Source organism: Otolemur garnettii, unplaced genomic scaffold (genome assembly GCF_000181295.1).
Source record: "Otolemur garnettii isolate 467f Iridium unplaced genomic scaffold, OtoGar3 scaffold00020, whole genome shotgun sequence".
NCBI classification, from domain to species: domain Eukaryota; kingdom Metazoa; phylum Chordata; class Mammalia; order Primates; family Galagidae; genus Otolemur; species Otolemur garnettii.
This window is the reverse complement of record NW_003852415.1, coordinates 18,565,193-18,590,067: the sequence shown is the minus strand read 5'-3', so window position 1 is coordinate 18,590,067 and position 24,875 is coordinate 18,565,193. Positions and strand designations below refer to the sequence as shown.

The following is a 24,875-nucleotide window of genomic DNA, read 5'->3' as shown; positions in this document are numbered from 1 at the left end:
TATTCAATGCTGAGGACACCAACACATATGGTCCAAATCTGGTGGAGAAATATCAAGAGAAAACTGCAATTTGATGGGATCTCTCTTGTGAGAGACAAGTCTAAGGGACTATGGGAACATGGGTAAGGACTGTTTGGCCCATCCTAGGGGCTTAAAGGCTTCCTGGAGGAAATGGGTGTTGAAGGATGTACAGGAGTCAATCAGCCAAAGACTAAGGGGATGGTATTCCTGAGAGTGATGAAAGATGGTTCTGATCCAGAGCCAGGAGTGATGGGAACCAAGGATGGTGGGGAGACAAAAGATAACCAGGTGAGGGTGGCTGAGAGTATGCCATAGGCACTGGCAGAGGACAGGATCCTTGGTGGCGGGGGGGGGGGGCCTTCTGAACCCACTTGGAAAGGAGAGGCTGTGAATGGGAGTGGGGGTGGTGGGCTACCTGAGCAGTTTCAGAACCTTCAGAAAAGGACATGCCATTTTCAAAAGGGCTTTTATTAGACCCCTCACACAGCGCCTCTTGCAGCAACTGCCACAGCCCTGGGCTGTGTCAGCCAGGGAAAGGGCTCTCCCAGTTTTCTCTTTGGTGGAGGCCAGGCCTTGTCTATGTGTCCGTGGAGCTGGCCTTGCTTAGCGGTCCCAGGGTGTGCCTGGCTGCTTCTGGTAGGGTTTGAAGCTGCAGAGGACAGTGGGCACTGCCAGCGGGGGGCAGGGCTCCCATGCAGGGGTGGGGGTCTATCTCTTCAACACACATCCTGAGACGCTCCTGAGATGCTGGGTCCAGATCCTGGACCCACCTTGAGGGGCACAGGGTGCAGCTGTGGCCAGCACCCCTACACTGTCCAGTCCTGGGGAAACTGAGTGCAGACCCTTCTCTGGGAAGAGCAACGATGGGGTGGGCGTAGTGGAGGCAGAGGGACCGACCTGAGAGGCTGTGTGTGAACAGGGGCTGGGCTTGTTTGCTGCAACTGGCTGGAGAGCCTTTTCCTTTTCTGAGCCTCAGTTTCCCTTCTTGTCTAATGAAGAACATGACCTCTCAATGCTAGGACTCCCTTAGAAAGGGCCCTCAGGCACATCTTCATGTTACTTTCACAATTACATCGGACACGCCCAGTGGAAGGCACACGCGTGACATGTGGCTATCAGATGCGGGCACGTGCTGAGTGCGTGTGTGGGATGCGCAAGGGCGCGCCCAGTCCGCTCCTTCTCTGTCCCAGGCCAGTCTCGGCCAGTACTGCCACCGAAGGGCCTCACAGGAAGTTGGGCTCCCGCACGACCAGACAAGGTGGACTCCCGCCGCCCCCACCGCCATCGAGGGGCCGGTACACGAAGTGGAAGTCACGCTTGGGTTCACTTCGCAGCAGGTAGCCCTTGATGCGGTGTGGTAGCGCATCGTCGGCCAGCTGGAAGCAGCGCCCGTCCACCAGCACGAAGAGCCGGTGGTCGTGGGGCTGCGCCACCTCGAACTTCTCTGCGCACTGAGCGCACAGCGCCTGGGCCAGCGTGTCGGCTCGCGACGCCAGCGTCCGCGACTGCTGCTCTGGCTCCAGGTACGACACACAAATGAAGTCCTGCGGAGCGAGACGGAAGGAGCTTTTAGTAACCGGTAGCCAAGTGTGTGCCTTGAGTCGCTCCCACCCCAAGGCAGAAAGATTGGGCCAGTGGGCCTTTGCCCCTTCCTGGCCCCACGTTTCTCTTCGGATCGAGAGGGGATGCGGGAGCGGTCGTGAGGCTGGAGATCGCGCACCTGGGTTCCCTCTTTACTCTGCGAATGTGCTACTGGGCGACCTTCCCCCCTGAGCCTCTCCTCTCAGATGGGTCCACTGTCGTGGTTTGATTCCCAGTAGTTTTGAGTCTTGGCAATGAGGAACAGCGCGCCCTCTGCTGGCCGGTCCACAGGCTTCCCATCATTTATTCCCCCACCCCCCCACCCCTTATTTCTTCCTCACGGAGTCGCCCTGCACTCCACGAGCAATCCTGGGCATGGCGGACAGCCGGTATACAAAGGGGGAAAAGCAGTGTCCACCCCTGAATCTCACAGTTCGGGGAGGCCCGAGTGGAAGCGGGGAGGGGAGTGGGCAAAGAAGGGTGGGTTCCGGACAGGTGGGAAGGATCCCCACGGGAGCAAAGCGAGGCGAAGCCCACGCGGCTGGGGCCGGGGTACTCGCAACAAGCGCACAGAACGCTCATTTGGTCCTCCGCCAGCCTGGAACAGCCCCTCTTTGACCCCAGGTTCCCCCCGAGTAGGTGGGAAATAGCGGTGCGGGGACGCCCCCTTGTGGACCGAGTGCTACCAGCAGCCTCCACCCAGAAGAAGATAAGGACCACAGCACAGAAGATTAGGCCTACAGGTAGTGAGCGCTTATGAAGCTTCATTGGGACCATCCATTTCTTTTGGGAGGAGGAAAGCTCAGCCCACTCCTTCTGCCTCTTAGTGGCTGTCTTAGGGCACCTTGTCCTCCATGATGCTTCCCAAGGACCCTGATGACTGGCTCTGGATTCAGTGGATTTAAGGACTAGGGTCAGAGGAGGCACTGAGAAGAAGCAGAGGGTGCTGCCCAGATCCCGGATACGGTGCTGAGGGGGTTCCTCATCCTCTGTCCCAAGCTTCCCACATCCTAGTGCTGGCTGGTCCATCCCACTGATGGTCTGCCTGGATCAGCATCAGGAACCCATAGGGTAGAAGCAACAAGTAAGGGAAGCCTGGTCCAGACTTGAACCAAAAGTTTCTGTATCCTGTGTGGGAGATTAGGGAACAGTGGTGTGCTGGGAGAGCCAACAATGGTGTGCAGTGATGCCAAGTTAAAATTTGCTATGGCGGGAATATTTACACCATGGAAATTGACAGAATCTGAAATCAGAGCTTTTTTTTTTACCCCCCCCCAGATGGTTATTAAATATTTATCAAAAGGGTATTGATTAGTCACAGTCTGTGAAGATAGAAACACTGAGTCCAAGAGAGGGGCACGGATAGCTCAGAGTCACACAGCAAGCTAGTACAGAGCTGGATCCAGAACTTGAGCCTCCTGCCTCCCAGGCCTGGGCTCTCTATTATGGATGGGCCATTTTGAAAGCCAGGAGTGGGGTTCAGGACTGGTGTGCATTGGTTGCTAGGGCAGTGAGTCTGCACAGCTGTTAACAGCTCTAGACTGTTCAGCTTGCTGACCTAACTCCCTCCATTCTCCACACATCCAGTCCCAGATCCATGGGCCATGCCTTCCCAGAGCGACAGTTGCATATGCAGAGGGTTACATACAGCACTGTAAAGGAGGAGGCAGGTAGAAGAACAGAGCATGGCATCGAACCCAACCCTTGGATAATAGTGTGTGTGTGGGTAATCCTGGAAGCTTCTCAGAGGAGGAGAAGCCTTAAAGGACAGGCAGTGATAGCCAGAGAAGAAGGGGAGGTAGGCCAGGGTGGACAGAGGCTGAGCAGCCAGTGAACTGGGCTGAGCAGGCTGGGGGAGTTTGGGGTATGTGAATTTGATGCAGCCTTGGGGTGTGCAGAGTGATGGCAGCAGAGGAGGAGCAGGAGTCTGCCTTGAATACTGAGTCTATGTAGAGAGAGGCGGGGAGGGGTGAGTGGCTGGATTGATGGGGAGCAGGCTAGGAAAACGGGGACCTGGGCTGTAGCGGTTTGTCGAGGGACAGAGGGGCAAAGCTGCAGATTTGCTCTTGGTTTCCCCCCAAAGCATGGGTTGGGATGACAGGCCTACATCTCTGGTCCTCGAAGGGTGCTAGGTGTTTATGAATATTGGAATGAATATCTCATTCCTCCTGTACCCATCTCTTCTGCCCAGCTGGGGCACCAATGCCTAGCGATACGTTTCTAGGTCTGCCCACGCCCTGGACAACAAGTTTCGGGCAGGCAGGAGCTAGGGCCTTTCCTCTGGCCTGGGAATCTCAACGGCTCCCCTAAGGGCAGGGCTGGCCGTCAGAGCAGGCAGGAGATATCAGGGCCCCAAGCCAGTCAGCAATGTGGATGGTGGCTGCTGCAGGGTCCCGTCCGCCCCTCCCACTTTGGGTCTACGGCGTCACCTGCACGGAGGAGCGGGAGGCGCGGGCCTTGTTGAGCGTGCGCCGGCGCTCCCAGCGGTGAATGGAGTCCTGCACCTCCACGCTCAGCTGCCGGGTCACTGTGATCTTGTCGTAGTTCTTGATGTGCTCGAGGGCCCCGTAGGTGGTGGTCAGATAGTAGGAACCTGCGGGGACAGAGTATGCAGGCTGAGCTAGGACTCCCGGTCCATTCGTAAAGGGAAAGGGCTGGTTCGAAGGGGCTGGCGGGCCCTGCCACATCACCACGCCCACCTCCTCGAAGCTCCATCCATCGCCGCTGCATTGGGCTCACCAGAGTCAAGGTCAATTGATTCTAAGGTTTGCCAACTCCAGCCCCCAACCCACAGCCAGCTTCCGGGAGTTCAGTCCCCAACCCTCTTGGCCCTGCTTAAACTTTACATTGGCTCTCCTTCAGATCGAAACTCTTGTCTGTTTTAAAATCGTGCTTTAAAATGAGTTTTTAATTTTAAAATAACTTTTAGCATGTTTTAAAATGGATACGCAAGAAACTGAGAACCACGAATGCCTTCAAGATAGATGAAAGGTGGCTGGGAGACTGGGTGTGCCACTCACTGTGCATGACGTAATACCATCCTGACTTGGGATGGTCCCACTTAACGATTTTTTGCCTTTATGATGCTGTAAAAGTGATTTGAGTTGAGTAGAGACCAGACTTCAAGTACACATATAACCACTGTTTTTCACTTTCAGTAGTACAGTATTTAATACATTACATGAGATATTTAACACTTTGTTATAAAATAGGCTTTGTGTTAGATATTTTGCCCAACTCTTGACTAATGTAAGTGTTCTGAGCATGTTTAAGGTAGGTTAGGTGTACTGAGTGCATTTTCCACTGAAGATATTTCCAACTTATGATGGGCTTATCTGGATGTGACTCCATCTTACGTCAAGGTGCATCACTGTATGTTTTAAAATTTTAAGCCACATGAATGCATAAATTAATCTAAACAATTTTTTAAAAGATGTAGAGGATATTTTAATTCTATAATTATTCTACAATTTTAAAAGATTTAAAATAAGTAAAATATCTGAATTGTTCATTTCTCCATTTCTTCTTACCTTAATTCACACATGTTCTTATTAACTAATGTTTCCTAAATTAATTTAAGCTTTGGGATATTTCAGATTACAAAATTTACAAGAAGTTTTAACATTAAAAATAGCAATATTTTACAAGTTTATTTTCCTTAGCTTGTCAGAGGCTTTGGCTAAAAGGATTGAGAAGTACTAACTTTGTTGAACCCTCTCATTTTAGAGAGAGGAAACCAAGTCCCAGAGGGGCCATGATTGCACAGAGATCAGGGGCCAGAATAGGAGGACCCTGGGTACCCTATTCTCTGGTCTCCAGCATCACCCACTTCCATGCCACTTCTTTGGGCTTCTCTACCACTGGTCAAGTCTTTCTGCCCAGCCTTTCATGAGCCATGCTGATGATTTTGACGTGAGACAGATTCTGCTAGAAACCCAGTTAAATCCCATCTGCTGCTTCTACTAATTGACCTCTACTTATATTTGGGGAGGTAACTCTCTACTGAGAATGTTCACTTCCCAGAGTCCCTTGCAGCTGTGGGGAGAGGCAGGAGACTGTTCTGGCTTCTTAGATGTAAGTGGAAGACCCTGGGTGGGGCTGGCGGGCCCCACATGGCTGGGTTCATGTGGCTAACTAGTTCTAGAACACTTTCATCACCCCGGAGGAAACCTCACTCCTCATCTTCCCCTCCCTCAACCCTAGATAACCATCATCAGCCTTGAATTTAGAAGTAAGCCCAGAGGAATAGAAGCTGTTTTGTGATAAGAGGTGGCATGTGCAAAGACAAAGACCCACATGCTAAGGAAAGAAAGAGCTCTGTCCATGATTCCTTGATGGTAGGGCTGCAAACGACCATCTTTATCAGTTATTTATTCTGGACTTCCTGATGCAAGAGACAAACCAATGCCTTGCTCTGATTTAAACTATTATTACTTATATTGTGAATTATATGCAGCCCAAAGCATTCCGAACTGTTACATTGGATGAAGCTGACTGCATATCCGCACAAATTCCACAACCAATATGGGGAAAGTTCACACCTTGTCATGGTGGGTGAGGGGTAAGATAGAGATAGAGGAGTTTCTGGCTACAGGATCACCTGCATAGCTCGCTCTCCCTCTCTGGGTCTCAGTTTCCTCCCTTTAAAGTGAGGGAACTCAACAAAGTACTTTTCAAACCTTTTAGCCAAAACTTCTAACAAGCTAGTTAGAATGAACTTGTAAGCATCTATGTAAAATATTGTTTTTTAAATCTTAAAACTTCACATGAATTTTGCAATATGAAATGTCTCAAAGCTTAAATCAATTTAGGAAACATTAGGTATTAAGAATATGTGTACAGTAAGGTAAGAAGAAATGGAGAAATGAGCAACTCGATTTTTTTAATTTAATTAAAATTTCCTCTATATTTTTTAAAAATTGCTTTTTAAGAATCAGTTATACATTCACATAGTTCAAAAATTTGGTTGAACTCAAAGCCCAAGTGGGCCAGGAAGCAGCCCTTGCTGCCGTGAGTGTCATGTTCTCTACCTGCCATACCGATTGTTTTTGTCTGTGATTTTGTCTCCCTGGCTAGTAATGGGGGAGATGAGTGCAGTGTGCCAACTGTAAACCTCCAGTTTTGGAGTCTGAAAGCTCCAGGCTTTTGCCCTGTAGCAGCCAGCCCTGGGATCTCAGGTAAGTTACTGTCCTCTCTATACCTCAGCTTCTTCATCTGCAAATCCCATCAAGCTGTTGTGAAAAGTAAAGGAGATATTAGGTATTATGTGCAGGGCTTAGGAATGTGTGAGTAATGCACAGTGGCTCCATATCCTTCAGGAGTGCTCTGGAGACTTCTCACCATCTTGGGTGAAGCAGGAGGAACTCCAGGTCCTGCCAATGCCCTCTGCGGGTTGCATCTTCACAGCCAGTGTGGCCAACTTCCCTTAGACTTGGGGCCCCATTGTGCCCGCCAGGACCACTAGGTGGCAGATGACCCTACCATGAGTCTGGGAGCCAGTTCTCTCTAGGACAACTAACTGTGTTGTCCATTGATTAGAAAAACCCACAGGCCCTTATTAGCCTAACACCACCAGCTGTCAGCCAGCTTGAGTAGGGGATGCAGACAAAGGAATCCATAAGGGCACTTCTGGGAGAGGTTTGGATTTTTTTTTTTTTTTTTTTTTTTTGAGACAGAGCCTCAAGCTGTCCCCCTGGGTAGAGTGCCGTGGCATTACAGCTCACAGCAACCTCCTACTCCTGGGCTCAAGCGAGTCTCCTGCCTCCGCCTCCCAAGTAGCTGGGACCACAGGCGCCTGCCACAACGCCAGGCTATTTTTTGGTTGCAGCCGTCATTGTTGTTTGGCGGGTCCAGGCTGGGGATTCGAACCTGCCACCTTAGGTGTACGTGGCTGGCGCCTTAGCTGGTTGAGCTATAGGCGCCGAGCCGAGGTTTGGATTTTGAACTAGCTCCCAGGGGCCCAGTAGCTGCCTGGGTCTCCTGTCTGTCCCACAATTTCCCAGAATGGTGGAAGCAGGGAAGAGAGGCTAGAAAGAGGGACAGGGGACTGTGAATGCAGTGTCAGTTTCTCCCCACTGCTTACAGGAAGTCCCTGATTTCTCCTGTCCCAAATGCCTGTTGCAAGAAAGTGGGACCCAGTGGTTAGACCTTTGCTAAATCACAATACTTGGAACAGATTCAGAGAACATGCAGGTCCCAAAGAATATGTCTTGCAGGCTTTCTGCTGAACACAGAATGGTTTGCTCAAAACTGTGACACACATGGGAACAACTCCATCTCTCATCCTGCCCTGTGTGCTATGGTCTGAATGTTTGTATCTTTTCCCCTCGCTCCCCACATTCAGAGGTTGAAATTCTAACCTCCAAGGTGATAGTATTAGGTGGTGGGGCCTTTGGGAGTTGAGTAAGTCATGGGGGTGGAGCCCTCATGGATGGGATCAGTCCCTTTATAAAGGAGGGTGCAGGGACTACCTTGCCCCTTCTATCATCTGAGGACACAGCAAAAAGGCACTATGTGTAAACAAGTACATGGGGCTATCACCAGACAATGAATATGCCAGTGCCTTAATTTTGGACTTCTCACTCTCTAGAACTGTGAGGAGTAAATTCAGTGGTTCAAAAGTTATCCAGTATTTTGTTATAGAATCACAAGCAGATTGAACATCCAGCTACTTTGCAGAATGCTAGAGCACCAAGATAGTTTGAACACCCAAATCTCATCCAATATCTTATTTTCCCAAGCCAGAGAGGTTAGGTGACTTGCCCAGGGTTTCCAAGCAGTCAGAGGCAGAACTGGGTCCAAATCCGGCCTCACAACTGCTCTTTTTACTCTATCCTGGGTTAATTCTCTTAGTTCTACCAACTCAAGTTTCTAGGAGTCTGAGGACTCTGGGAGGGGCCTTCATCCCAAGGGTCTCTGAGCTCTCCCCTTCAGATAGGACCCCTCTTTTCACGTGCACCTTCAGGGCTGAAGTGATGGAGCACCTGTACACACCCCTAGCCAAGCCAGGAGGGCTAAGCTGGGGGAAAACTCAGTAACACCTCCCGTATCAAACTCTATCCCCTGCTTTTGGGCCGAGACACATCTAGATGAAACTTCAAGGCTGTTATAAGGCAGAAGCCCCAAGTCATCTGGTGGCAGAGGCAGACACTATGAAGCTGGGCCTTGTCCTAGCTGCTGTGACATTCCAGCACTCTCATGCTGGCTCTGAGAGTGGGGCAGAGAGAAGTGCAGGGAGGCACCCACCCCACCTACTGGCCTGAGAAGCATGGCTTGAGTTTGTCCTCTGGCCCTCAAAGTTGCCACAGGCAGGGCCTGACATCTTGTGGGCAGACAGGGCTGCTGTGGGGCTCTGACTACTCAAGTCTGAAAAAGGGCAGGGTGCAGCCTGAATTCACGAAGCCTTGGGTAACTGGTTAAGACCTTTATGTATTTATTTGTACTTTGGCTATCTCCTAAATACTTAAGTAGCCCAGAATAGAACAGCTCTCCTGCCTAAAGGATTCACCTTTCCTACCCAAGTCCCCGAAGCTTCTGGGAATAGGAAGAAGGATCCCAGGAGGCCATGGTAGGATTAGAGTAGGGGGAGCAGGTCCACAGGAGTAAGCTGTTGGCCCGTGGATGTCCCTGCCCTGTCCCTGCTTAGCCATTGTGCTCGGCTTGGGGACTTGTTTGGCTACAAGGAATCAAGCTGAGGACAGAGTAGGAGTCCCTATGGCTAGGCTATAGGCTGACCACTGCAAGGAGCCCCATTGTTTTGTTCCATTCTTCCGCCCTCCAAAGGATTTTCATGGACATTTTCCTTTAGGCTTCACCACCTGGGGGTGTTGGTGTCATTCCTTTAGCAGGATTTAAAAATGCTTTCTCCCTAGGTATATCAGCAGCACATGCCCACTGTGGAAAATTGAAAAAAAGCAAAGAAAAGACGATACTGCTCTGTTTCAGAGCTTTCCTGTCACCTGACTCCTATCCTGCCCAATCTCCCTAACCCACCATCCCACTTCATTTCTTCTTAACATTCATCCAGTGTGAATGGATCATGAAATCATTTGGCTCGTTTGTTTCTTTAACCTGTTTATGGTCTGATTCTCCCCACTGTGATGAAATTCCACGAGGAAAGGGATCTACTGCCACTTGGCACAAAGCAGAAGCCCAGTAATGTCCACTGAATGAGTGAGCAAATGGCCTTTGCACCCAGAGGCCTATTAGAGGTTTGAGTGCTTTTCTTGTTGATGTATAAGAAGAACCTTTTATATATGAAGATTGCTAATTCTAGGTGTGCTGATTTGTGAGAACATTTTCCCTTGGTTTGTTGCTAATATCATACCCTACTTATGGTGATTTTTGACTTATAAAAGTTTTAACCTTTAGAAGTGACATGTGTGGCACCTACAGACCACAGTGAAGATTCCTGCTGAGTGTCCCTCCTTGGAGTAAGTCACAGGAGATGGGGTACTCAAGGTGTGGGTAGGAAACCAATTCTGCTTACAGCCCCTGATTCTGGCTGCCTCTCACTCCCTTCTGTTCTTTGCTCTCAGTATTTTGGAGCTGGTGAGAGACAGGTTGATGGGTCCTGGAGCCTCTGCCCAACTCCTTAGCCTTGTGTGGCTTCTGTGCCCATGCTCAGAGCTTCCTTGCCTTTGGGAAACCAAAAAGAAGGCCCATGAAGGCATGAGGAGGGGAACATTCTAAAATGTAGGTCCAGAATGAGGTATAGATATATTCACAAGAGGCTACAAACCTTGCTCCTCTCACCCTGTGCTGCAGTCCAAGTGTTTAGCATGGATGAATGGGTGGGTGAGTGGATGGATAGACTGTGAATGGATGACTGGATGGATGAATATATGGATGAATGGATGGATGGATGCATAGATGGAAGGACATATGGATGGGTGGATGGATAGATGAAGAGATGGATGGATATATGGAGGATGGTGGATGAGTGGATGGATGGATGGAGAGATGGATGAGTGGATGGATGGATGGATAATAGATGGGTGGATAGGTAGATGAGTAGATGGATGGATGCATAGATGGACAGATATATAGATGGGTAGAGAGGTGGATGACTGGATGGATAGATGGGTACACAGGTAGGTGGATATATGGATGGGTGGATGGATGAATATATGGATGAGTGGATGATGAATGGATGGATGGATAGATGCATAGATGGAAGGACATATGGATGGGTGGATGGACGGATGAAGAGATGGATGGATATATGGAGGAGTGGATAGGTGGATGAGTGGACGCATGGATGCATAGATGGACAGATATACGGGTGGGTGGATAGGGGATGAATGGACAGATGGGTGGGTGGATAGATATACAGATGGGTGGATAGGGATGAGTAGATGAATGGGTGGAGGCATGGATGCACTGGGAAGCAGATAATCATTGCTAAAGAAAGCTCAACTTCACTTAAATTCCTGGACCTCAGGGAAGAAAAGTTGTTCCAACTACTGGGAATTTTTAATTAAATAGGAAAAAAAATAATTCCAGAAGCCCCAGAGCCATAAGCCAAAGTTGTATATGACAGCAAACTTCATGGTTTTGACATGCTCCCCTGAGCAGTCACAAACTCACAGAACTATGACATCAAGCTACACCCCTAGAGGTTGGAATATGCAAAAACTGCAAACAGATGCAACGAGAGTCAGCTTGTCTTAGGAGCCACAAAACCCAAGGGGGACACTCAGGGTCTGGGGATTTTTTTCCATCCTCTCAGGCTGATTTCTCAGAGGACAAGCTAGAGCTCCCTCAAAGCTGGTATCTGGGCTGGTTTCCCCTCAAGAAATTCTTGGTGGAGAGGTGGCTTAGGCTAAGGGGGTGAGAGGATGTGGTGGGAAGGAGTAAAGGGGAAGGGAAACTGAGTGTGGGTTGGAACAAATCATACCTCTGCCTTCATCTTATTGGGGAGCACTGGGCTTCTTACCCATGTCATTAACCTTCTCCCACTGACAGAGGTCCTGACCCAATGAGCAAGGTACCAAGAATCCCTGAGGGCCACCTGTCTAAGAACTGCGTGTAATGCCCCTCTCCGCTTCAGCTTCATATTTTACACAACCTTCTCCTGCCATTTTCTCTATGGAGATTGCCTTTTCCCTTCTTCACTGGCTGGCTCCTATTCATCCTTCAATGGTCAGATGAGGTGTCACCTCCTCCAGGGAGCTTTCCCTGACAGTCTGAGAAATATACTCCCATACCCTCTGGGCTTCCTGCCATTCCACTACTTGTCACTTAGTGGTGACACAGTCTCTTTACTGGCTCATCTTTTCTCCTACTCTGTGAGCTTCTGCAGGACAGGGCCAGTGTAGGAGTCATATCCATATTTATGGGCCCAGACCTCCGCAGAGACTGGCACCCAGGAGGTGCTTATTGGGTCACCCAGATTACCTCTGGAGTGGCTGAGTTGGGTGTGTGTAATGGGCCTGCATGGCCTGGAGATGGGCTGCAGTGGTGACTCACCCTCCCCCAGCTGCAAGGCGGGGTCCATGAGCTCCATCATGTACTCCACGTTGAGGAGCAGCTCTGTGAGGTTGCTGCGGGCCAGCACATACATGAGCACGGGCAGGAAGTCATCGGCCCCGTAGGGTTTCCCTGGGAGGAGGAAGTGGAAGGTGGTGAGTGCAAGGCTCTCCTTTGTTCTTGTTCTTTGCCCAGATTTGCTGGTAGAAGTGGTCACCCCTGGAAGAGGAATGTTTCTAATCTCTCATGACTCTCAGGATGAGGAGAACACTAGAATCAGCCTCCTTGGAGGCCTGAGGTACAGTCCAGGTTTAGGAAGAAGGAACTGAGAAAGTGCCCTTGGTTGGGGTGACTAAGACCCTGACCCCTTCCCTTTTCCTCCCCACCATGACTGCCCTTGCTGCTTGTTTGACAGTCAAGTTCATTTTACACTTACTCATAGACCCACCGAGAATAGCTGTCTGCCCAATATTCATGTCTTTGGGGAAGGTTCCCTGTCCCTGTTAACCACATGTCTCCCTCCCCACCTGCAAAACAGAACCCCTCCCTCTGTTAGATACTACAAGGCCTGAAAGGCCACCATTCAATCTTCCTTCTTTTGGGTTACGCAGTGCCTTTTCCTATGGGCTTCTTTTAAAACATAAAGACCTCTGGAAGGAACAACTCTTCACTGCTGCCTTTCATGATGATGTTTCCAGGGCTCAGAGCATCCTGACAGCAACAGCAAGGCAGGCAAGGCAGGCGGTGGAGTACATTCTATAAAGAAACAGCAGCAGACAGGAGGATGGAAGGTGGGCCCAAAAGATGTCTCCCCAGTTTTGCTCTGGGACAACTGAAGACTGCCTATTCGACAACACAAAGCCTATGGTTGGACCTCTAGGAGAGAGGGAATAATCCTGACAGTAACAGAGGCCTCCTGGCAGCTTCTGTGAGTTTGCTATAGAGAGGAATCTTGGCCTACCAACTCAGCACCATGGGAATAACCATACCAGGTCCCCAACCCACCTTCTCACTTCCTTTAACCAAAGGGAGTCCAGGGCTCAGGCAAAGGTCTTCAGACTCGTGGTGTTACCAGGTCTGGATATACCCCCAGACTGATCTATTTCAATGCTGCTGTTCTTTGCCTTTTGGGTGAGACTAATAATCAGCCCAAACATATGCCAGGCAACTTACAGTTCATTCAAAAAGTGTATTTCTACTTGCCATGTTTACAAAGGACTTAGGTGACCTATTGGGAATATCCCTGAAAACCAATAAAATCTAAATAAAAAATTGCACAACATACGGACAAATATCAATTATAAGAGGAATTGTGCTATCAGAAAAAGAGAAATATAAATAAGAATCTACACAACTGCTCCTTTATGAATTTGGTTTTGAGTTTTCTGATGGCCAAAGTGAGGAAAATGCAATCACATTCTTCTCATTGTCCCTAAGAAGAAAATGTTCTTGTTTCTGGCAGGGTAACCAAATTATTTTTCTAACCCTCAGCTCTAAAATAAATTTTTCACATGTGCCTTTACTTGGGGGACATGAAGAGACATAGTTGGCACACACAGGGATGCTTCACTTGGTGATTTTCATTCTTCTGCCTCAAGATGCAGCTCACGTAGCCAGGTGCAGTGGTCCGCATCTGTAATCCCAGCACTCTGGGAGGCTGAGGCAGGTGGATCCTCTGAGCTCAGGAGTTCAAGATCAGCCTGAGCAAGAGTGAGACCCCATCTCTAAAAATAAATGGGTGTGGTGGTAGGTAGCTACTCAGGAGGCTGAGGCAAGAGGATCGCTTAAGACCAAACGAGGGTGATAAAGTCATTTTTGTCTCTAAATAAAAAAGATGAAGGTCAGGGCAAGCACCACTCACTCGCTGTGGATTATGGAACATTTCTACCCTCCTTTAACCTCAGAGATGATGGAGAATGGGAGAATGAGGTGCCTGAGGATGTAATAAAATCACATGAATAGTCAGAGCCATATTGAGGCCTGAGGCAAAAGGAAAAATGTGTGTTCTTATACATATTGATCAAAATATCTTCTCATATTTTGATCCAAATGGAAAAAATTAATGAATGTTCTACATTCAAAAAAAAATAACTGTATATGAAATCCTATTGCCAATCTGTTCACACATCATCATCAGCTGTCATAAAACTCACGTGGGCCTGGAAACCATAGGCTGACTGGACAATAATCCAGGTTCATAAAACATTCAACAGCATGTCTTTATTAAAAATGTTGATATTTTGTTCATTGTTCATTGCTTTTTTTTTTTTTTTTTGGTGGCCAGGGCCGAGTTTGAATCCGCCACCTCCGGTATATGGGGCCGGCACCCTATTCCTTTGAGCCACAGGCACCACCCTCATTGTAGCTTTTTTGCATTAATGTTTTTTTTAAAACAGTTTATTAAAATATTATCTTGCCATATGACCCATGGCTAGTGGAATATCAGTGAGAAACAAAATGTTTTTTTAAAACAGTGTATTTGCCATATGACCCATGCCTAGTGGTATATCAGTGAGAAACAAAAACATATTTCCACACAAAGCCTTGTACACAAATGTTCATAGCAACATTGTTCATAACAGCCAAAAAGTGGAAATAGCCCCGAATGTTCATCAACTGGTAAATGGATAGAAAAAATGTGGTACATCCTACAATGGAATACTATTTGGTGACAAAAAGAAACAAACTACTGATTTACTCCATTGTGTGAACCTTGAAAACATTATCCTAGGCCAGGCATGGTGGTTCATGCCTATAAGCCTATAAACCCAGCACTTGGGGAGGCCAAGGTGGGAGGATACCTTGAGGTTGGGAGTTCAAGACCAGCCTGGGCAGCATAGCAAGACCCTGTCTCTATAAAAAAAATTTTAAAATAGCTGGTTTGGTGGCTCACACCTGTAATCCTAGCACTCTGGAAGGCTGAGGCAGGCAGATTGCCTGAACTCAGGAGTTAAAGACCAGCCTAAGCAAGAATGAGACCCCATATCTTAAAAAAAAAAAAAGCCATTGTGGTAGGCACCTATAGTCCCAGCTACTTGGGAGGCTGAGGCAAGAGGATCACTTGAGCCCAAGAGTTTGAGGTTGTTGTGAGCTATGATGCCAGGACACTCTACCAAGGGCAACAAAGTAAGACTTTGTCTCAAAAAACAAACAAAATAGCCAGGTGTGGTGGCAGACACCTGCAGTCCGAGCTCTAGGCTAAGATGGGTGGAATGCCTGAGCCCAGGAGTTGGAGGCAGCAGTGAGCTAATTATGCACACTGCACTCCAGCTTGGATAAGAGTGTCCCTAAAAAAACCAAAAGAAAACATTATCCTAAGTGAAAGAAGCCAGTCCTAGAAGATTACATAGTATACTGTACATATTTTAGAATTCTATTTATATAATATATATAGAATAAATATATCCATAGAGATAGAAAGATTAGTGGCCATTAGGAGCTGGGAGGAAGAGAGAGGGGTGCGAATGCTAATTGGTGCAGTTTCTTCTGGGAGTGATAAGAATATTTTAGAATTGGAGTAGTTTTAGTCACATAACCTTGAGAATTATACCAAAAACTACTGAATTGTTTTTTAAAAATATATATGCATACACATATATTTATTGATAAGATGTATCTCGGCTACTGAGTTTTTCTGGCACCTCCCTCCCTACATTTTGCACCTAGGGGCAAGTGTCTCACTCACCTCTCCAAAATCCTGGCCCTGCATGTGGTGTTTAGGGCAGTGGCTGGCACAAAACAACCACTTGGTCAGTCATAGCCACTGTGAGTGGACACTGCACACAGGGAGACAAAGTGAGTGGGTCAGAGCTGTCCCTGCCTCAGGACCTTCCCTGACTAAAGCCAGTGGCTTTGCTGGGGACTGCAATTCTGGGGTCCTATAAAACTAGCCAAGGGGGCCTTATGTTTCTTGCCCGCTCAGTCCTATTCAGCCCTGGTAAGAGTGCCAGCGGCTGCTGGCTACTTCCCCTCTTCCCTCATTGTCCAGCTTCTCTTCATTTTCAAAGTAACAGGACTCCTGATTTTCAGCTGGGACATGGCCACCCCAAATCAAGACTACCTTTCCCAGCTTCTCTTACAGCTAGGGGAGGCCACATATTCACGTTCTGGTGCTAGAGGTCCAGCACAGGCACCGTGGAGGCCTCCAAAATGTCTGCCTAGCAAATGTGAGTTCTGCTCATAACTAACCTTGTTTGGTTTTCCAGAGAACACTGTGCCTTGTGGCCTTCATTTCTGGCTATGCTCAGTTTCTACATCTGCAAAATGGGGCCAGCAACACCTGCCCTGATGGACTTTTAGGGTCTTTGAGAGAATAAAATGAGAAGAATGATGATGTAAGTAATTCAGAACCTGTATAGCACTAAGGAACAGTGAGCGATTATTGATATCTGTGTTCTGAATCCTCAGGTGGGCTGAAGGAGATGGTAACGCACAGCCCTGAAAAACAGAGTCAGAAAAATGTGGAGTGTCACTCACAGGCCATTCCTCACCAGCTGTGTGGCCTTGGGTTGACTGACCTCTCTGAGCCAGCATTTCTAGTCATGTGAGAGCTGATGCAGATAACATGGCTGTCCACCCTATGGGGTTTTGGTGAGAATTCTACGAAATGATTCACACAGAGTGACCCCACTATGCTCCCATGAGAAGGCTGTTCTGGAGACGCCATTCTTATCATTCCAACTCTGTTCTGAGGCCCTCTGTTTGTTTGTCTCAAGGCTTCTGAGCCTTCTGGCACAAGATTAGTCAGTTTGGGGAAGCTTCCCATCACCTGAGACAGGACTAAAGATTATTCATGTGGATAATTTAATTATTAGAATCCTGGCATATAGTGGAGGTTTTTTTTCTTTTTCTTTTTTCTTTTGTTCTCCCTACTGCCTAGAGAATCAAGTTCAGGTTTTATACCCTGGTATTCAAGGCCCTTCTGACTGGGCCCACAGACACTTCTAGAACACGATTTATTCTACTGTCCTCCAGCCAAACTATCTAGTGAATAGATTCTAGTCAAGGGCCTCGAATAAGTCACCTGCCCTCCTGCCCCTAAGCTCTTGCTGTACTCTCCTGACAGACCCCTCCCCTTGCCTCTCCACAGGCTGTCTTACTTTAAAAGGCAAAGCATATTTTACAAACATCATATCAATGAATTCTTTTTTTTCCCTTCTGAGACAGACAGAGTTTTACTTTGTTGCCCCAGGTAGAGTGTGGTAGTGTCAACATAGTTCACTGGAACCTTAAACTCCTGGGCTCAAGCGATCCTCCTGCCTCAGCCTCCTGAGTAGCTGGGACTATAGGCACTACCCAACTAATTGCCACCACAACTAATTTTTCTGTTTTTAGTAGAGATGGGGGTCTCCCTTGTGCTCAGGCTGGTCTCAAACTCCTGAGCTCCAGCAATCCTCCTGCCTCGGCCTCCCAGAGTGCTAGGATTACAGATGTGAGCCACCTTGCCCAGCCTAGATCAATGAATTTTAAAAAAACAACACCTAGAGGTGGGTTAGAGTCATTGTACCCCCTTGACTGATGAGGGAAATGAGTCTTGAAGAAGTTAAGCTACTTGCTTAAGGTTACAAGACTAGAACTGATGAAGCAGGGCTTGAGGTCAGCTTTTTCTCCCCTATAATCTCCTATGTTCCTACTAATTTGACACTCTTCCTTTAAGATCTGCCTCCTCCGTGAAGCCCTGCTGGACTGCGCCCCTGTCATTGGAACTTCCTCTGCTTTCCATCCTCCACCTCAGAATGACATTCTGCTCTATGACAGAATGACATGCAGCTCTCAGAGGGCTGCATCATGGCCCATTCCCTCAACTCTGAATAGACGTTCACTCCTCCAGGCCTCTGCACACTGTTCCCTCAGCCTGAACCACCCTCCCTGCCTTCCCGTTACCACCTTCCCCTGCCCTCTCCCACATCCTTAGCACAGCTGGATGGCTTCTGCTCCAGCTCCCATGCAGCTCGGCTGGTTCAGAGCAGGCCCTTTTCTTCACACAGTGAGAACCTGAGGATGTGAGAGCCAGGGCGAGTCCTAAACTTCTCTGAGCCTCTGCCCCAATGCTGCCGTTCCAGCCCTCAATCCAGGCTTGGGACAGAGGCTGCAGATAGTGGACTGAACTGAGTACTGTGTGTGTTCTCCCTGGGCACCACCTTGTCTTGCCCAGGGTTAGGTCACGGATACTGGGATCTGACATGGGCTTTAGACAGGGGCATGCTGGGAAAAGTGCTTAACAGCTGGTTCTCCAAAGGAAAATAAAAGCCCTGATGTGTAGCATTTGCCGGTTTCCACAGAGGCAAATCTCAAACTACCTATACAAGAACGTGAAGTTGGGAAGAGATGCACATAATCAGCTCCCGAGAGCTGGCAGGAGGTAACTCTAGCACCCCAGCAGCCTTGGCTTCATCCAGGCCAAGCTCATGGTGAGGAAAGCAAGTCAGAGATGGGAGAAATTAGCTGAGCAGCGCACAGCTGGTCAGTATGGAGCTGGGACTAGCAGCGGGGTCTCTTGCCCAGATGTTGCTAAGAAATGTCCACACAGGCACACTGACCTGATGTAACAGCTACTTGTGAACATGAGCTTTAAGCATCATTTAAAAATACCAGCTCCCATCTCCTCCTTCTGGGGCAGTTAGGGAAGGATTCTCCACTCTCCTTCCTGCGAAGGAGGAAGACAGATATTCAGTCTGTCTGGATCCCAGGCTCAGGACTCAGCCCTGAGCACAGTGGGACCTCCAGCAGTGCCACCAGGATGCTGGTTGCAAAATACTTCTGTGATTGAATATCTGTCTTGGGTGGACCAGAGATCACATCCACCTGGCTGTGTATCCGAGAGCCCTGCTGCCTATATCCTGTGCTTCCTGGTGATTTCTGCTCTCTTTTTTGCCAAGTCACATCTGTTTGCCACCTATAGGAGCTGATTTCAAAGAGCTGGATAGCCTTAAGCATGTTGCACAGGCTGGGAGACTGCAGAGGAGGAAAGTTCTCTTTCAGGCAAAAATGAACTGAAGTATGCTCACCTGGGGCATGTGGAGAGTGAGGACAGATTAGGAGGCTGCTAATTTTGCCATGGAAGTAACTGTGTGACTGGGGGTGACTCACTTAGCCACTCTAAACCTCAGTTTTTCCTTGTGAAAATTGGAGTATAATAAAACTCACGCAGTCTGTTACATGTGGTTGTGAGCACTGAATGAGGGGCTGGAGTGAGGTTCTGTCATTTGGGAAGCATTATCTAAAAGAGGGGCCAGTGATTTTTTCTGTAAAGGACCAGATTTTTAATTTTTAAGTTTTTTGGAGACAGTCTCACTCTGTTGCTCCTGCTAGAGTGCAATGGCGTCAGCCTACCTCACTGCAACCTCAAACTCCTGGGCTATATTTTGTAGAGCTGGGGTCTTTCTCTTGCTCAGGCTGGTCTCAAACTCCTGACCTCAAGCAATCCTCCTGCCCCACCCTCCTAGTGTGCTAGGATTACAGGAGAAGTAAATATTTTTAGTTTCACAAGCCACACAGTGTTGGCCCCAACCATTCAACTCAGCGCTTGTAATATAAGCAGCCCAGATGCTGTGTAAATGAATTGATGTGACCATGTTTCCATGAAACTTTACTTACAAAATCAGGTGGTGGGTCAGAGTTGGCTGGGAGGGGGCATAGTTTCCAAAGCTCTGATCTAGAGGAAAGGATTTATCATCTTATTAGAACTATGTCTTCTCCCCCACCCCCATTAACTGACTAAGCTCTTACTGAGAGGAAAGTTCTGAGGGACAGTCCTGGACAGCATGAAGCTCAGGACCATACTCTGCTTTGGCCCTTATCCTCCCCCTTGACACCCACTTAAAGCAGATTGCTTCCTCCCCTGAAGAGCCCCCCCACCAAGCAGATGTGATGCTCTTGCAATAGGTGCTGTCATTGCAGAAGGAAAAAAGAAATATAAGTAACTCAGAGAGACCTTCCCTGACCTCCCAATCCAGAACAGCAGACTCCTTTGACACTCCTCAGGTCTCCACGTTGCCTTATTCATCCTTCTAGCAGGTTTCAGTGGCAGTATATTTTGTATTTCTGTTTACTTGTTTATTGCTTATCTCCCCCAACAAGAATGCAAGCTTAGTCAGGCAGGGATTTTACCTTGCTAACAGTGCTTGGCCTATAGCAGATGCTTAATAAATACATTTGCTTAGTGAGATGAATGAATGAATGAATGAATATCATTCACCGCACTGCATGATTTTCGCTTGTTTAATGCTGTTCTTCACTTGAATTGTGAACATCCTAAAAACAGGGACTGGGTCTTTCTGGGCTTGGCTGTTAGCATCTGTATTGTCAAAAAATGTTTATTGGACCATTGAATGATGGATCTGTTTGATAAAAATGTAAGAGAAGAGGAAGTAGAGACCATCTAGAATAGATTTTAAATTTCCTTTTGCTGTGGAAGCCTTTTGGTAAGGGGGAACCTTCTGCACAATTCAGCCTCTCTAGTTGAACTCAGGGTGGCGGCGGCGAGGCTGGCTGGCTCATTTCCTCTCAGCTCCCCCCTCCTCTGCCCCAAGGTGACTTCCAGCTAAATCTGTAGCACCTAGAGAGTTCTTGGGGGCCAGTTTGAAAACCACTGGACTTGTCTGTGCTCCCATTTGAACATATGAAAGAACTAGAACCTGGGAGGAGAAATGGCCATGGGACATCACTTGTAAAATCTGTAGCTAAAATGAAATTAGCTTCTTTCCCACTGGGTCCCCTGAAGCTATGTTGTTTGGTTGTCTGCACTTTGCACAGATGCTGGTGAAGTCTCAGTTCTGCTCTGAGCAACACCACATCCCTGAGGAAATCACTCTAGTTCCCTGGGTTCCTCTTCTCCTTAAGTCAGTCAGTCACACAGGCTGTGGGCTCTGAGGTCTGAAGCCATGAAGTCCCAGGCAGCTCGAAAAGGCATGAGGCTGCAGACAGTGTAAAACTCAGCCCATGGCTTGGGTCTGTCTTTTCTGAGGTCATCTCTGACCCCAGGATGCTCAGCGGAGGCAGGCTGGGGCAGATAGGAGAGCACAGTGTTTCACTCCAGGACTTGGATTCAATTCTCAGGTCAACCACTCACTTGCTCATGGGTGACTCTGAGCACATGCTACTTTGCTGAGCCTGAGTTTCCTTAGCTATAAAATAGAGATAACAATAGTGTCCACATTCCATGGGGTGGTTGCAAGGATGACATGGCAAGATAGACAGGCAGTGCTGAGCATGGAGTGTGGTGAATGCTAGGCACGATTATTATGAAAGATAGGAGGGTAACATGTTCTAAAAATAAACTGCAGAATATGAGATCTTAGAGGGACTGAACTCCACTTCTGTTGTGGACTGGAAAAGCAAAGTTGTATGTCACTTCTAGGCCTGTGCTTCTCTCTCTGTCTCTGTCTTCTGGATGTCAGTGTCCAGGGGAACCCAGAAAGCCTCCTTCAGCATTGATCCCTGAATGACTATATGGATCATAGCTCCCCACCCAACCCTCCCTCTTTAAATTTGACTTATTTTTCTTTTTTTTGAGACCGAGCTTCAAGCTGTCCCCCTGGGTAGAGTGCCGTGGCATCATAGCTCACAGCAACCTCCAACTCCTGGACTAAATTGAGTCTCCTGCCTCAGCCTCCCAAGTAGCTGGGACCATAGGAGCCTGCCACAATGCCCGGCTATTTTTTAGTTGCAGCTGTCATTGTTGTTTTGGTGGGCCTGGGCTGGATTTGAACCCGCCACCTTAGGTGTATGTGGCTGGCGCCTTAGCCACTTGAGCCACAGGTGCCGAGCCTTTAAATTTGACTTATAAGAAACAAACTTCTATTGAGTTAGAGATAGTAGGGTTTATCTGTTACAGCAGCTAGTCTTTCCTTGACTAATTATCTATCTCCCTATCTATCTATAGCACACACACACAAAAAAAAAGACTAGAAATTTACCACCATACTACTAATCAATTTTCAACAATAAATATTGATAACTATTATCATCAGAAATCAGTTTAGAATTTTTTTTAAACACAGATGATCATTTTTTAATTTTTGTTTTTTAGAGACAGGTTCTCCCTATAATGCCTAAGCTGAACTCTTAACTCCTGAGCCCAAGTGATCCTCCCACCTTAGCCTCCCAGTGCTAAGGCCCAGTGACTGGTTCAAACATAGATATATATTTTTTTAAAACCCACAGTTCCCTGACCTTCCATCTTGTCCTCTCCACTCCCAGTCAATGTCACAAGGCCTATTATTCCATGCCCCTGAGGTCCCCCTCAAGAGCCCTCTTCCCATGCAATTCCCTAGACACTGCTCCTGCTTGAACTAATTGTAGATTCTTGTTTTTGTGGTCTCTGCCAGGAAGGTGGACAGTGAGGGACCTGGGATTCTGACACTACCCCCATGGCCCCTACATCCTATTGCCTGGCATTGTGGCTATGCACTGCATCCCCAGTCCAGGAGCAGGCTCCATTCCAGAAGCTCCTGTGGCACCAGGGTATTGAAGGAACTGAAAAGGCAGCTTGCTGGCCCTCCACGCCCTCTCCCCTTGGGATGTCTCCTGCTCTTTAGTTACTTTAGGGGAAGGTTCACAGCTGCACTCCTCTTGTCCTCCCCTCCCATAGTAAGGAGGATTTCCTGCCTTGACTCTATTCAGAGTCAGGCAGGACTATCTCTGACTGTCTGGTCTTAGAATTGAAGAGGTGGGAATGACTTGTCAAAGTAATAGGAAAGGTGAATCTTAAGTCCTAGCTGCTCTCACCAAGTGTCATGAAGTCCATAAGGAACTCGGTCAGCTCCTGGCTACAGGATGGAGGGACAAGTTTATCTAAAGCCATTTGCCTCGGTGAACTCCCCAATCTGCCTTACTGTCCTAGGACCCTAAACTTGAGACAGTAGGAAGTGCACTCAATTGAGATTCTGAAACTTGGGGTTCATTTCGAGGCTGTCTGCTTAGAATAGTGACAGAGCACAGATTTTGAGCGAGACAGTTCTGGGTCTGAATCCTGGCCCATCTGTACTTTGGGCATAACAGCAACTATCTTTCCAGGGAAGATATCCTGGCCAGTTGATATCTTGTGTCTTAAGATCTTGTGTCTCTAAGTTCACCCCTTTTTTCACTGTCCCATCAGGTCTCACCAATGGCGGGGCCCTATTTTGTCTCAAGTGGGCCATGCAGGCCACCCATCAGGCTCCTGTTACCAGCATCATCGCAAAAGAGAGGCAGGGAGGGGGGCATCCTCCCCCGGAAATGAGGCAGCTGGGAAGTCTAGAAGTAGGGCTGGGGGGGTAGGGCAGGGGTGTAAGTGGTAGCAAGGGAAGGGCTGTTTTCTGCTTAAAGTGGTCAGTGGGGGAGGAAGTAGGTCAGCAGTGTGGTAGTCAGGACTCAGGCTGGAGTTCTGCCTCTCCCTGGGGTCACCAACAGCTCCCAGGGCACGACACAGGGCTGCTGGTCTACAGACTACACTTTAAGTAGCAAGGCCATAGATGATTACACAAGAACTGCTAGGGGCATCTGTCAGGTGGAAGGTGTGAGCCAAACGCCTGCAGCTTAGTCCTAAAATTGCTAGATGTCAAAGTCGGAATTTAAGAGTTAGTGAGATCTGGCTGGGAAGGCATAACCTCAGTCTAATCATGAGGAAACATCTGACAAACACAAAATGAGGAACTTTCAGTTTTTAAAAAAGGTGGGGGTGGGAGGGAAACCGGTATTCCTCAAAAATATCAATATCATAGAAGACGAAGAGAGGCTGTGGAAATGCAGTCAAGCTTGGCATAACGCCATGCCAGTCAACAACAGACCAGATATATGATAGTGGCTCCACAAAATGATAGTGTCTTATTTTTATTGTAGATTTTCTTTCTTTTTTTTTTTTTAGAGACAGAGTCTCACTGTATCGCCCTTGGTAGAGTGCCGTGGCATCACATTTCACAGCAACCTCCAACTCCTGGGCTTAGGCGATTCTCCTGCCTCAGCCTCCCGAGTACCTGGGACTACAGGTGCCCGCCCAATGCCCGGCTATTTTTTTTTGTTGCAGTTTGGCTGGGGCCAGGTTCGAACCCGCCACTCTCAGTATGTGGGGCTGGCGGTGCCCTATCCACCTATGATTAGATACCACTGTGTTCCAATTGCCTAAACCTGCCATAGCTTTATACCATAAAGCCTGGCTGTGCAGTGTGCAGGACCACTGGAGCTAGTGAGAGTGCACTCTGTGATGCTCATACAACGAACTCACTTAAGTACACACTCCTCAGAACGTATCCTGTTGTTAAGTGATGCGTGATGTGATGGATTCCACATTAGAGGAGGTTAAAGACACATGACAACTAAATGTAATATCTTGCCCTTCACTGGCTCCTAAACTGGAGGGGAAATGCTATGAAGGACTTATTAGTTCAAGTGACAGCCTGGAAGATTAGAAGGTAGGTTAGATAAAAACCCTGAATTAGTATAAATTTAGGAAATGGACAGCACTGCTGCGGTTATAGAAGAGTTATGTGACCTTGCCTCCCTACACACATTCCATGAAATACTTAGGAAAGTATGTAGGGGTGAAGGGCCCAGACGAGTGCAACTTACTCTTATATGACACCGAAAAACAATTATGTATGCAGAGAGAAAGTAAGAACTACAAAGCAAGCTTGGTAAGGTGTTAACAAGTCACAAAGGGTATGTGGGTTTTCCCATTTTCATGTACCATTTCTATTTTTAGGTTTGTTTTTTTTTTTTGAGACAAGAGTCTCACTATGTCGCCCTCAGAAGAGTGCTATGGCGTCACAGCAACCTCCCTCAAACTCTTGGGCTTAAGCCATTCTGTTGCCTCAGCCTCCTGATTA

General features: G+C 47.9%; 1 protein-coding gene across 1 annotated transcript in view; it reads right to left on the bottom strand.

Annotated features, from left to right (window-relative positions):
• Nucleotides 1-470: 470 nt before the first annotated feature.
• The window catches only part of RIN3 (Ras and Rab interactor 3), an 85,534-nt gene continuing 61,129 nt past the window's right edge, over nt 471-24,875 (bottom strand). The window contains exons 6-8 of the mRNA XM_012803505.2: nt 12,073-12,204; nt 4,032-4,195; nt 471-1,565 (exon numbers count right to left, since the gene is read on the bottom strand). Of these exons, the coding sequence (XP_012658959.2) occupies nt 1,245-1,565; nt 4,032-4,195; nt 12,073-12,204 (617 nt within the window). The 3' untranslated portion in view covers nt 471-1,244. The remainder of the gene's footprint in view (nt 1,566-4,031; nt 4,196-12,072; nt 12,205-24,875) is intronic.